The 12,740-nt window shown below is 43.9% G+C and overlaps 2 protein-coding genes across 4 annotated transcripts in view; one reads left to right on the forward strand and one right to left on the reverse strand.

The window, feature by feature from the left end:
• wasf1 (WASP family member 1) overlaps positions 1–7,023 on the forward strand; it is a 46,842-nt gene extending 39,819 nt beyond the window's left edge. For 2 of the 3 annotated variants that reach the window (XM_079291436.1, XM_079291437.1), the window contains 5 exons: positions 332–388; positions 1,201–1,364; positions 3,006–3,185; positions 4,184–4,746; positions 5,065–7,023. In XM_079291436.1, the coding sequence (XP_079147562.1) occupies positions 332–388; positions 1,201–1,364; positions 3,006–3,185; positions 4,184–4,746; positions 5,065–5,222 (1,122 nt within the window). In that variant the 3' untranslated portion in view covers positions 5,223–7,023. The remainder of the gene's footprint in view (positions 1–331; positions 389–1,200; positions 1,365–3,005; positions 3,186–4,183; positions 4,747–5,064) is intronic. The other variant, XM_079291438.1, reaches the window with a different exon arrangement.
• Positions 7,024–9,348: 2,325 nt separating this feature from the next.
• The window catches only part of fig4a (FIG4 phosphoinositide 5-phosphatase a), a gene marked incomplete at its 3' end in the record, with an annotated part of 54,428 nt that continues 51,036 nt past the window's right edge, over positions 9,349–12,740 (reverse strand). The window contains exons 24-34 of the mRNA XM_079291512.1: positions 12,482–12,585; positions 12,310–12,392; positions 12,165–12,204; positions 11,998–12,065; positions 11,840–11,914; positions 11,499–11,645; positions 11,105–11,281; positions 10,736–10,890; positions 10,392–10,640; positions 9,839–9,994; positions 9,349–9,500 (exon numbers count right to left, since the gene is read on the reverse strand). Of these exons, the coding sequence (XP_079147638.1) occupies positions 9,349–9,500; positions 9,839–9,994; positions 10,392–10,640; positions 10,736–10,890; positions 11,105–11,281; positions 11,499–11,645; positions 11,840–11,914; positions 11,998–12,065; positions 12,165–12,204; positions 12,310–12,392; positions 12,482–12,585 (1,406 nt within the window). The remainder of the gene's footprint in view (positions 9,501–9,838; positions 9,995–10,391; positions 10,641–10,735; positions 10,891–11,104; positions 11,282–11,498; positions 11,646–11,839; positions 11,915–11,997; positions 12,066–12,164; positions 12,205–12,309; positions 12,393–12,481; positions 12,586–12,740) is intronic.

Here is a 12,740-nt window from a genome sequence, read left to right on the forward strand (position 1 = left end):
CATTCCAGTGAAATCTCTCTCTTTCAACCTCAGTCTTCTTTCAGTGTGTGTGTGTGTGTGTGTGTGTGTGTGTGTGTGTGTGTTTGGACTGGACTGTGTGTGCCGCTGCGTCCTACAGTACCTGCATTGTGTGACGCCCCCCGAGCGGTGCCATGTGTTTTCATTTTCTGTTTAACAGCACTTCTTTTCCCCTTTAGTCCCACCTTCTCTAAACGCCCACTCTGTTGTTGTGCCCGACTGTGTGCAGCGGTGGTCTCGTGCTCAATCCTGTGCCGTGTTGATTTTTTGACCCCGGTGCTTCTCTTGTGGTTTTTTGTCTTTGTTCTTACAGTTGCAGGATCCCCGCATGTATGATCAGGTCTACAGGTACTTAGACCTTCCAGGGCAGGTATGTGAAAATACAGCGATTTATTTCAAAACACTGTGTGTGATTTCTGCTACAGCAGCTCTCTGCTCAGTTTCTTTACCACTCCGTGCATGTGTGTGTGTGTGCGTGTGTGTGTGTTGGGTCAGTCATGCTGAAGTCTGGGTGGCAGGGAGTGCTGTTTGTCAATGAACCTAAGGGAAATATGTAAAAACCTTTTCCAATTGTCACAATTGTGAGTTTCATGCTTCAGTAAAAATATATACTTGGATGATGACTTCATTTGGCCCAAGTCAGTCAATGAGCACTCCCAGTTCCCAAGCTTGTACGACAGTGTTTCCTTAAATGTGTGTGTGATTTCACTCTTCAGAGAGCTACTTCAGTACTGTTTAGGACAGATGGGAAGTTATTTTTGAAAGACGTGTGCTATCTAAAATGAGGGTGAATTGTTTAAGGGAGGAGTTGGTTTATGGATATTTATGTGGCACATGTAGAGTTAAATAAACATGGTGTAGCAGCACATCAGAAAATAGTGTCAATTTACAGAGGGGACAATATATATATGTGTGTTTTAAAATGTGCGTCTGAACAGTGATAAAATGTCACCTGTTTTTATAGTGTGTAACTGACACCGACTGTCTGTTTAGTCTTAGAAGATGACAATATTATTTCCTTAACAGCAGCTAATCTGTTATCTTTTGTCTCTTTCCCGCTCGCCTCCGTTTCTTTTTCTCCATCCACAAACCATCTCTTGTGCATTCGTCCCCCAATTTCATTCTCATCATCTCCTAATCTGCCTCTTCCCACACCATCACCATCACCCTTCCCTACCAAAGATGAAGGCGATAGACCGCCCGCAGGAGGCCGAGAAGATACCGCGGTTGCCTCACGATCGTAAGAAGGAGTGGCAGAAACTGGCACTGGGCGCAGAGCTCGCCCAGGACATACCTGATGACAAACACAGAGAGGCCAACGGATCTGCAGGTTACCACGACAACAGGTATGTGAAGGTGGCGGTCCAGTCTTCGTCACACATCTCAGAGCGGAAAGAACTGGTTGTAACTACAAGACAAAAGGTTAAGAGACAAACATTTAGGTCTACTTTCAGGCATGCAATTACAATTTGTTAAACTAGGAAAGTCAAGGCTACCGTACTTAGCCTGTTAGGACTTAAGCATGGAATTACAGCATAGTGAGCTTCAGAAAGACTTTGTCAGCAGGATATAATCTACAAAAATAATAAATTGTGCCCACTTAACGGAGAACGAGCGCTTGCAATTTACACTTCAGCTACAATTAAAGTTCCTCACAGTTGAGAGTGTGTTTATTGTGTCTCAAAGCGCCCATTTAATAATTCCTCTGACAATCAATGTGATCAATAAACAAAAGATTTTATACAAAGTGGTTGTTTTCTGATTTGTGCCATGACTAGCTGACATGAAGTCTTTTCTCCAAGTATTGATGAGGCAGTATACCGCAGTGTCAGCACATATAGATGGTTGTTGAATGCACGCTGCTTGATTTGTCACCAAATAGCCACAGAGTGTGATGAACACACTCCTCTGGACCATGAAAGCGGCCCAGCAGTACTGACGAAGCATCGTCTGAATTATAATTGAAGCAGAGGCACATTTACATTTCTGCTCATAAATAAGAAAATATACAAAACTGGTGCAAGATACAGAAAGAAACAGATTAACTGTAATTGTCGTTGAGTAAGTAAAGGATTTTTAGCCTTGACCTGAGCCACAGTAGAGTTTGATAGAGCCTCATAGGATTCTACTTCACGTGTTCAAATATCAAGATCAGCTGGGTCCACAGACTTGCTGAGAAAAAAACATCATGTCATCTTTATTTTCATATAGCAGTTCAAAGTGTAGATTTTAATCGAATTAATTCTCAAAAACAAGAACTCAACAAGCTTGAAACACGTTTCCTAATTACCTCCAACCCTCAACCTTGCTTTATAAACACAGGATTCATCATGAAAATATGTTTTATTTTGTTTATTTGTACACATTGTATGATCAGGAGTAAGAAGACTGTTGTACACACCACATTAACATTTAGACATCGATGATAATAGTTCCCAAACCTGTTGCTAGATCATCTTCAGAAGAAAAATCTGAACGTTCTTTGTTTTAAATACTTTTTTTTTTGCATCTTTGCATCTGTCTCTTCAAACCTCTGAACATAATTCCAATAAATCTAGAAAGCTCATGAGGGGAAAAAGACACTATTTGGTGGAACCGCTCTCCACTTCTTGACATGTCCAGTAAAAATGTGTGACGAGGGCTCACGAGTAGACATCGTTTTGATTGTTAGAGGCCACCGCAAAGACTCATAGATGCGCGTCGGATGAACACGCTCACACTCTCAGACCTTCATCAGGTACAATATGAAAGAAATTGACCTCAAGAAGATGAGGACTGAGACATTGTAAATCAACAGGATGCAAGATGTTCTCGTTTCTTAAGATAAAACGGTTGGGAGAACTGGATCTATGCTATATGTAGCATGAGCAGTAGTCACAGCCAGAATGTCTATTTCTCGAAACAAAATAAAAACAAAATTGAGCGAGGGAAATTCGAAGGGGAACCACACAAACTGTGAGTTAAGGACAACATGTCTCTCTGCTCAGGGCTCCCTTGTACTTGGAACATTTGGACGGGCCCTTCTCGCTGGCGGCGCTGCCCTACATCCAGATGAACGAGCTGCTGAACCGTACTGGGGACAGAATGTATTCACGGCCCCACGACCCTCCACCGCCTCCACCTCTCATGCACCCACTGGGAGAGATCAAGCCACCCTCTGTGATCAGGTGGGACAGGAGACGACACCTCAGTTTTATGTCCCATCGGAAAACCTTTAACAGAGCCTTTTTATGGGTTCAGTGATCGGCGCTCACTCACATTTGCTTGCCTGGAAGTTGTAAAGTTAATCCTGCTCATCTGGTGCCCCAATCAGGTTCAAGTGTAAACTGTGTGTCAGGTTCACGAGCACACACACACACACACACACACACACACACAATTGCAATCCCATCCCCATCTATTTGGTTTGCTTGTTTGCGCTCTTGTTTTTTCTTCTTCTTATGGATCACTTGGTCGAAGTGAGTGGCATTTCATTACTTTTCTTTTTGAGAGGACGAGGATTTTTCGCTCTGTTAGAGCTCAGCAGAGCAACACAGAGAAGAAGAAGAAAAAAAGGCTCGGAGCAGAGCAGGATCAATACAGTGTTAATGCCACTGAGCGTATTACAGGTTGTTTTTCGGCAGCGCACTTTTGCCGCATATGTCACTGTTTGAAGGGGATGGAGAGATCAGAGGGAATGATTTAAGGCTGTGGCTGCAGCACCAGAGAAATATCTCATTGATTTTTTTTACAGAGGTCCTTGCAGCTCTATCGTCTCCTCTTACTAGCAAACTCTTTACAGCCATCTTGTTTTGATTTACTTCTACTTTTCAGTCTGACCTTTGGTTCTGGTGTCTTGCTGTTTCTTCCTTTTATAAGTAACACTCATCGTATTCTATATAGAATTTTCTCACTTTACCCCATAGTTCATGCAGCACTCGGAGGAAATTCTCAACATATTATTTGAGACTGATGCACAGCTGCACATTGTTCCACTCAAAAACTAAATCATTGATCGTGTGAACTAAGGCTCTTCATTTTAGATTTTTATTGAACAAGGCACAACAACCTTGGATCTTCATATGCACTCTTTAACATTTAAACTTTTTGTCGCTCTCACTTTTTAGCAGTCTATTTCCTCATCATGACCTCCTTCTCTTTTTTTCCTCTCTCTTCATCCTTGTAGTTCCAGTTCGGGTTTTTCCGACAGCAGACCCCAGTCTCCAGCCCGGACAGCAGGCTTCAACTCCAACACTCCTCCTCCGCCGCCTCCCCCCCCTCCGCCTCCCCCGTTACCCTCCACAGGCCTGCGGGGCACTCCTCCTCCTCCCATTCCTCCTCTACCAGTCCAGCAGTATTCCCCGGCTATCCCGCCTCCGCCTGCTCCTCTCCAGATCGCCCCGGGGGTGCTGCACCCGGCCCCTCCGCCCGTGGCGCCTCCCCTTCACTGCTCCCCGGCCCGTCTCCAGCAGGTCCTGGACAGGGGCCCACCCGTGGGCTCTGGGACCCAGTCGGACGGCAGCATCCTGCCTCCTCCCCCGCCGCCTCCTCCTCTGCCCCACCCCGGAGCACGGAGCTCTTCGCCCTGTACCTCAGGCCCGCCACCTTTGCCGGCCTTCCCCTCAGCAGGAGCCATGGCCTCCCCGCTGCCCCACAGCTTTCACGATCTGGGGAGCAAGAGGCACCATCCAGCCAATCTGCCCCCCATCAGCGATGCACGCAGCGTGCTGTTGGAAGCTATCAGAAAAGGTGGGTCCAGTTTTACTAGAAATTGTTTGAAACTTCCCCAGTCAGCAGTGACGAGTCGTGTTTTCTCTGGGCAAAGCACACACGTGTATGCTTTTCAAATGCCAACATTTTATTAAGATCGATAAAGTTACAGCTGAAAAATGCAATAATGCCCAAAATTCAGTTGTTACAGCTTCTCAAATTTGAATATCTGCTCATTTCATAGTAAATTGAATATATTTGGGTTTTGAGCTGCTGGTTAGACAAAACAAAGCCATGTAAAGACCCCGCAGCACATGATCCTAAACTTTCCCTGCTTTCTGTTACCGCTTCTTTCAGGCATACAGCTGCGGAAAGTGGAGGAGCAGCGAGAGCAAGAGGCTAAGCACGAGCGCGTTGGCAATGATGTGGCCACCATCCTGTCACGCCGCATCGCTGTGGAGTACTCAGACTCCGAGGACGAGTCGGAGTTTGACGAAGGAGACTGGATGGAGTGATGGCGATCAGCGAGATGGAAGAGAGAGGGGGAAAAAGCAGCAAGGGACAAATGTGTTCAGGTGCCCCCCCCCCCCCCCCAAAAAAAACCCTGCACTCCACACCTCGTCATCAAAGAGACCTTTCTACTCTGGAAAGAAGTGAAACATCGACGTTGCCCACTTTTCCTCTGTCAAACATTGTTTTTGTTTGGTTTGTGTTTCGGGGGAGAATCTCCACGTGGCCCCTCGTCGGTCTTCCAAGAGAAGTTTTTGCATTTATTCTTTTCTGCACTACCACATGACCTTGTTTCATTTGGATTTCGAGTGATGAAATCCCCCATGTTTACTATTGTTATACATGAAAATAACTTTTTTTTGAGGAACCACTCGTTTTATCTTTCTTATCTGTACCTCGATGTAAAAAAAAGGAATAAATGAAGGCATGTTGCATTTATCCTTAGTTCTGCAGCACCGTTTTGCCACCTGGTGGCTGAATGAATGCTGTTTTATTTTACAGTCTTTAATTTACCTTTTTCTGCTGAAACATTTGCAGTTTTAACGGGCCAGTAGTTGTTGATACTGACCACTACATGAACAGCAGTAGTACCCACCAGCTGGGCTGTTCTTTTTGTTTTCTCTCTTGTTATCAGGACTGACTTTACCACTCGGAACAAGCAAAAGATTGTGTTGGCATGTCATGTGACGATTGCTGTATGGTTGAAATTGAAGACGGGGAATCATATGTCTGCTTTTGGCCACACGTGTGCAAATGCATCCACTTACAACTAACTCTTACCCCAGAGAAATGTATGCCGAGAGATTGAGCTTTTTGTCTGTCCAGGTTCTTAGGATGCTCATGTTGACGTCAGGCAATGTCAGAGGTAATCGCTGAGCCATTGGTTTTTGTTGTTGCAGACTGAGCTCCCATCCTTTTCTCAAGTTCTTCGCCATAGAAATGGACACTGGAAGTGATTAGATGCTGTAGACGTACATCAGATTTCCTGCCTCTCTCATTGTCCCTGATGTGCTGAGGAAAACTTTGAATTTTGAGACGGTACCCGTGATAATGAGAGTCTGACCAACACCAGATACAAACCACTCAACACCACTGAAGGCAGCTCTTCCCTCAGTTTCCCCACCTGCCCACTAACGAGAAGCCTTACCTCGTTTGGTTCTACAGCAGCAAACGGTGTTCAAAAGAATACATTGTATGCGATACTGCCTTTGCAGGCCTGAAAGAAGAATACATTTTGCCTTGTTTTGGCTCATTTCAAAGAAAATGTCTGCCATCCTTTTCTGTCTGTTCTTTCTTCTACTTGCCTTATTGTTCGTACAAAACGTATCGTTGAGTTGATGAATGTATTGTGCCGTTACTACTTACTTGCCTGCGCTTGTATGGATTTGCTGTTTCTATGTTTGGGGGGGACGGGGACGAGGGACAGAAACCCTGGTTTAAAAAAGAAGATTACATCAATACGGTATACCATGTAACTTATGTAACTGTTGACTGTAACAGTTTGCTTGAATTAATAAAAACCGAATGTTTATGTTTCAGCCCTAACTGTTATGGGTTTGTTGTTGTTGGGCTGAGCTCTGCTTGTACAGAGTAAGACGAATCATGACCAAGAAACAAAGCAAATAAGTAAGAAAGTAAATATCTAGACAGCTAAAAAGGAACAAAAATCTGTTAAATTAAAAATACATTTAAATAAATCCTGCTTTAGTTTGGGGTACTAAGAACAAAATACGTCTGTTTCAGTTAATATTTCTGATTATTATTAGACTAATGCAACCAGAAAACATGGCAGTTTGATGGGGATTTGTGGTGTAATCTATGACATCATCTGTCTACACAGTTGGATTGAAACAATAAAATGATTCCAGATCAGTTTGAGTTGGTTTTATTTAGCATGAAATCATAAGCATGATTGATTGCTGGATATGTATCTGCTTTGTGAGAAAATCTGTCGGGTTAGAATGCATAAAATGGTTCATCAGCTTTATTTCACAGTATTTAAACATTCAGCTGACGGGGCGTCCCGACTCCTAACGACTGTGCCGCTGCAGTAAAAATGTGCTGCCTGTCAATCATAAGTACAATCATATGGCTGTTATTAGAAGATAACTTATCAAACACTAACAAATGAAACCTTAAACTGCAATTAAAGAACCAAGTTAGCTGATTAGAATTAGGAGGATCATTTTATCTGAATAAGCAGACTTGCCTGGAGTAGTTAAGTGATGTTTGACAAACTGAGTCCTGTGTTTATTTATGATGCAATTTCATAGATTGAAAAATCAACATCTTAATGTCAATCGTTTAATTGTTTTTTAAATCCATTTTTCTTTCAACCATCAGAAACTGTTAGTTGTTTCTATTTGAAAATAATGTGAACGTTATCATGTAGAGGTATTTCACCCTCTGTTTTTATTTCACACCAAGAGACCGTAAGAAAGGAGGTCATTTGTATCTGAAAATGAGGTTCGTATATGAGGGTTCACGTTAAAATGTCTTGGCCATAATCCAGATTCATTGTAAGCCAGTTTTAAATAACTGAACAGTGTGAAATCATGAACAATCAAATCTTATCCATGTGTCAAGAACAGGGCCCTGGAGTTTATCTGAGGGTTTTTTTACCCTAATGATCCACATCTGGACCTGTTGAGGAGAAGAACCATCATGACAGACATCTCAGATATTGTTTGTCAGATGTGAATAAAGAATGAAGGTTAACAATAGAAGTTTACACTTTCACTCTCACCTCCCGTTTCATTCTCACTCGTCTTTCTTCAGCTTTTCTCCTCACCTCCCCCTCTCCTGTGTCTCTTTGTTCCCAGTTGTCTGTCTAAACAGAGGATGCTCCTGAACGTTTCATGTTTATTATCTTGTCACTCTTGTTATGACTCTTTGTCCTCTGTGCCTGCGGTTTCAAAGACGCTTTGGGGCATTTCGGCTTTCATGTCACGGTGGCACATGACATCCGCGCCTCAACAACATGTCAGCGTTGGTTCCGTGTGGATTATAACTTCAATGCATTGTGCAGAGCTCTCGTCGCAGTCGGCAGCATCCTGATAGGAGGAGGCTGATCAAAAGTGTGTGTACAGTGAGTTATTCTATTCATGCTTGGAAGATGTCCAACTGTTACACCTTGGAGGAAATTGCCTGGCTTGTTTACCCCCAACATTAAACCGCAGTCAACAGACCTGAAATAGCTTCAGCAAATAGCTGGTGTATATATCATCCTGATGGGTTTTGCCACATTGGACAATACATTTTACAGCTCCTCACTTGAATTATACGTACTTATACCTCCAAATAATTCACGGTAAACCAAACGCTAAATACCATCTTGCCCCAATGCTAAAGTGATTGTATGTGTTCCTCCTTGCTGTAATCTACACGGCAGACATCTTATTGGAACAACCCCCCCCCATGGAAAGCCTGTTGTGAGCATACACTTTATATGAATAGTTTATTTTAAAAGGGGCTGCACTATGTATTATTCAAACACTGTTTTAATTCCCTAATAACGTATTGCAGCACATTTTTCTGGAACAGACTGATAAACAAAAATACAAATGATCTGCACATCAGCTGTTTATTTTAGAGTTTGACAACGTTTTCTACTGAGACTATTCTATCAAGGCGTTTGAAAGATTTATAATGCGTAACCAAAAAAAAAAAAAAAAAGAAGGTGATGGTTACAGATACAGAATACATCAACGTGAGTACTGTAAGAACATAACTACACCTAAAACACTAAAAAGAGAGAAGGCATGGTATGCATGTTTTACAGCAGAATACATGTAAGGGTACTTCAGTCAGAGCGCCTTTGCATGATACAGGACTGTTGACTTCATCTACAGCTAAATTAAAGTGGAAATTAAAGTCAAAATACCAAGATTTCATACTAAATTGAGTTATCATTACCAAACCTTTGTGTAATTCAGTCATAACTACTTAGCACGCTTGGTAATTGTCATCTATTTCCTACTTAAAGTAACTACTAAGAGTAAGAAGGGCGTCTCTAACACAGAAAGATAGCATGATAACAATTATAGCCTCAGATCTGTTTTGTTGGCATGATTGTTACGGGATCTATGTTGCCGCAGCATCTGCAAATAATGAAATCTCTTCTCTGTTTCGTCACTTAACTTTGAGGATGTTATTCTTCCTTCGCGGTAGCTCCTTCTGGACCTGGCGGGCCCGCATGCCAAAGCCCAGAGACTGCAGAGACTCGGTGATGAAGCGCTGCGTGGGAGAGACACACAGCATCAGCAGCAGCTTGGCATCGCCACCTGAAGGACAAGAGGAGAGTCAAGCCTGAGATCTTAAACAATAAGCGAAAATATGACATTTAATTACATTCATTGTACTTTTGTTTCTCTTTTCATTATTGGGCTTGGACAAACACATCTTCCAGAGTATTTTCAGGAAGTTTGGGTATGTTTACATGTGTGAATGCTAGAGATAGGGTTACCATACTGGTATGTGGAATCTCTCAGATGGATGAAGACATTTTGAGTTTGAACGAGTCATTCAAACTCAAAATGGAAAGCAGACATGAGAGACATCATATAAAAGAGAGGGTGTGAGCATCTGTGTGTGTGTGTGTGTGTGTGTGTGTGCACCTCACCTATGGCATCCTGCAACAGATGAGTGAGTTTGCTGTTCCTGTAGGGGACGTGTGGCCTCTGCTCGGCCAGAGCTCCCAGGACATCAGACAGAGCAGAGAGACTGCGGTTTATACAGGACACCTCCCACAGAGCAGCACCCGAAACTCCAGACATACCTGGTACACACATACAAACACACATTCATTTGCCCCAAAGCTAATGTATCTGCTAAGTGAACAGGCACTGGTTGCACTGGGTTCAGTGACATTTTGCATGAGTACATAAAGGTTATTAAAAGACCTGCATCTTCAGCTTTGTTTGTACTGTGAACCTTTATCCGTAGATTAATCATTTGATATTTCACACAGAAAATAGAAACAAGCTGTATTTGAGCTTGAGTTGATTGTTTTAATCTACATCTTAACAAAGCATATGCCTAAATATCCCTAGAATCTTGCAATTCTGGGTATATTTTTCAGTTGTAACATTGCCTCGTGCAAGAAATTCAGGAACCAAAGTTCCCACGACACCTGCAAACTCAAACAACGTCGTTAAGCATTGAGCCCCTCTCACCGACACACTCGCTCCCTGCCAGGTCCACCAGCTGCAGCTTGGTCCTGAAAGGAGCCTGAGAGATGCTGGGCCTGGGGGAGGGACATGGAGAATGGGAAGGGGAGCGGCAGGGAGATGAGGGCGTGCTCGCGAAGAGATGATCGTCAGATGAGTGGTGGGCAGCAGGGTTGGCACGGCTACAGCGTGGACTCCACCACACCTTCTTAGTGGAGCGCTGCATGTCCTTCTTGGCACTTTGTAGCTTGCGGGCTAAAAGAAAGAGTAATAAAGTCACAACGCGGGAACGTGTGGCCAACGGGTGGCGTTTATGCTGTTGTGTGAGTCTGTGTATGAATGCGTCTCACCCAGGGCCAGAGCGTTGGGGCTCTTGGAGGAAATCGTGAGGGTGACAATGAGGTGAGAGCGCGAGGAGTCGGTGTGGACGAGGGTGGGACAGTGAGCCCTGAGCTTTAAAACGCTGCTGATGATCTGCATCACCTCAGAGGCGTTATGCACAGGCCTGTAAAACATATGAAACACATATTCTGGCCACTTTAAGAACGTTAGCGCGTCTGTTAGCTCAGTTTACGTCACCAACTCACTTTTGAGAAACATATCTGTGAACATAATTCTCTTGGGTTCTTTACTACAGTCGACCCCTTTTTCCATCACACAGAATTTGAGGCGTTTTTCATTTTTCTGCACACAAGTCACCGCGCTGCGGCTGGACTCACTCATGTGTGAGGGAGGTGACCTGGCTGGTACCACAGGAGGTGGTGATGACGTCCCGGCGCTGGGCGGCACCGTTGCCCTGAGCATCTCTGGCCAGAAGGTCAAGCACCTCGTTGTTATGCACCTCCATCACTGATACCTCCACCGTGAGGCTCTCTGCGGGCTTCTCCGAGATCAGCCTGGGTCACACACACACACACACACACACACAGATACACAACCATGGACAAATAAAGAAAAAATTAAAGTTCAACCCAATTATATTATATTTAAACTCTCAGAGCACATTATGAATGAATAGGCTGAATATTTAATACATTCACTTCTTGCAGTTCAGTCATTACGCACTGTAAATATCACAAAAACAAATGAATAAAAAATGTATTTCTTTCTCACTGAAACAGCTCAGCAGCAGCCTTGGGGATAATGCCCTGCTGTGCCTCCTGCTGCGGCCCCGAGTGCTCCTCCAGCAGCTGGGATCCCATCATGGTGTGAGTCTTCCCACTGCCTGTCTGCCCGTACGCCATGATACACACGTTATAGCTGCAGGGCAGAGAGAGAGATAACTAACATTCAATATATGCTGAAGCCATGCGGTCATATTATGCTGTTTGGCATGTATTTAATTGTTTCTTCTTCATTCACGCTGGGTAGCGTTTAATGTATATACTTGAATGAATACATTTGAATGGCATGTGATTTGATATCGTCCTTTTGTTGTCTGCTTTCATGCTCACCCGTCCATCAGAGAAGTGAGGAGCGGCTTGACTTCCTGAAACACGGCCTCCTGTGAGTCCTCCGGTCCGTGCGCTCTGGAGGAAACACAGAGTGCTCATTAACGAACTGAAAATGAAACGGACTGATGTGTGTGAACAATGCGAACGTTTGATTGTACCTCTCAAACTCGAACATCTTGTTTTGCACCAGCATCCCCGTTTTTAAGCAATTCACCATCACCGTGTCCTTAAAGCAACAAATGGGGAATAACACAACAAAAGTGAGGACACTGAAGCAGCTAGCAGCAATAAGATAAAATAACTTCTAAGAGTCTCTGGAACTCACATCACTGATCGCAGAGACCACTTCTTCTGATGACATATGCCTGATAGAGGAAAGCATAGCTGTTCAAGCACAGTCGGCCTACAACTCAAACCCATGTTATCTTACAGCAATTCATGTTGCCAGGATGGATCATGTGTTGACCCACCTTGATCCAGACGTGGAGGACCGGTGGTCAAAGGGTAGAAGTGGTCGCACCCTGCAGTGCACTCTGATGTTCCCTCTCAACTCCTGCAGCAAAACAAAGAATGACAATGTAGGTCAATATCAGAACCTGCTGTGTCGCCCATTATCTTCTGCCACTTCACATCTGTCCTCACCACCAGTGCGTTGTGGAGTTCTTTCCTCCGCTGCCTCTCTGCCCTGCACCTCTCCCTCTCCTCCTCCAGAGAGCGCTCCAGAGCTGCAACGCCAGCTTGCAAATCTGGCCAGGGAGGACAGACAGATAGTTTAAGGGAAAAAAAGCACAATCAATTTTCTATTCATGGGCTGAGGTTAAAGGTTAAAGGTCTTTGTAAAAAATCAACTCCAAAGCCAGAGGCATCTGTTCTCTGGTGTACATCTTTGAATCCAGGCCAT

The sequence above is a fragment of the Melanostigma gelatinosum genome (genome assembly GCF_949748355.1).
Source record: "Melanostigma gelatinosum genome assembly, chromosome: 19".
Taxonomy (NCBI): domain Eukaryota; kingdom Metazoa; phylum Chordata; class Actinopteri; order Perciformes; family Zoarcidae; genus Melanostigma; species Melanostigma gelatinosum.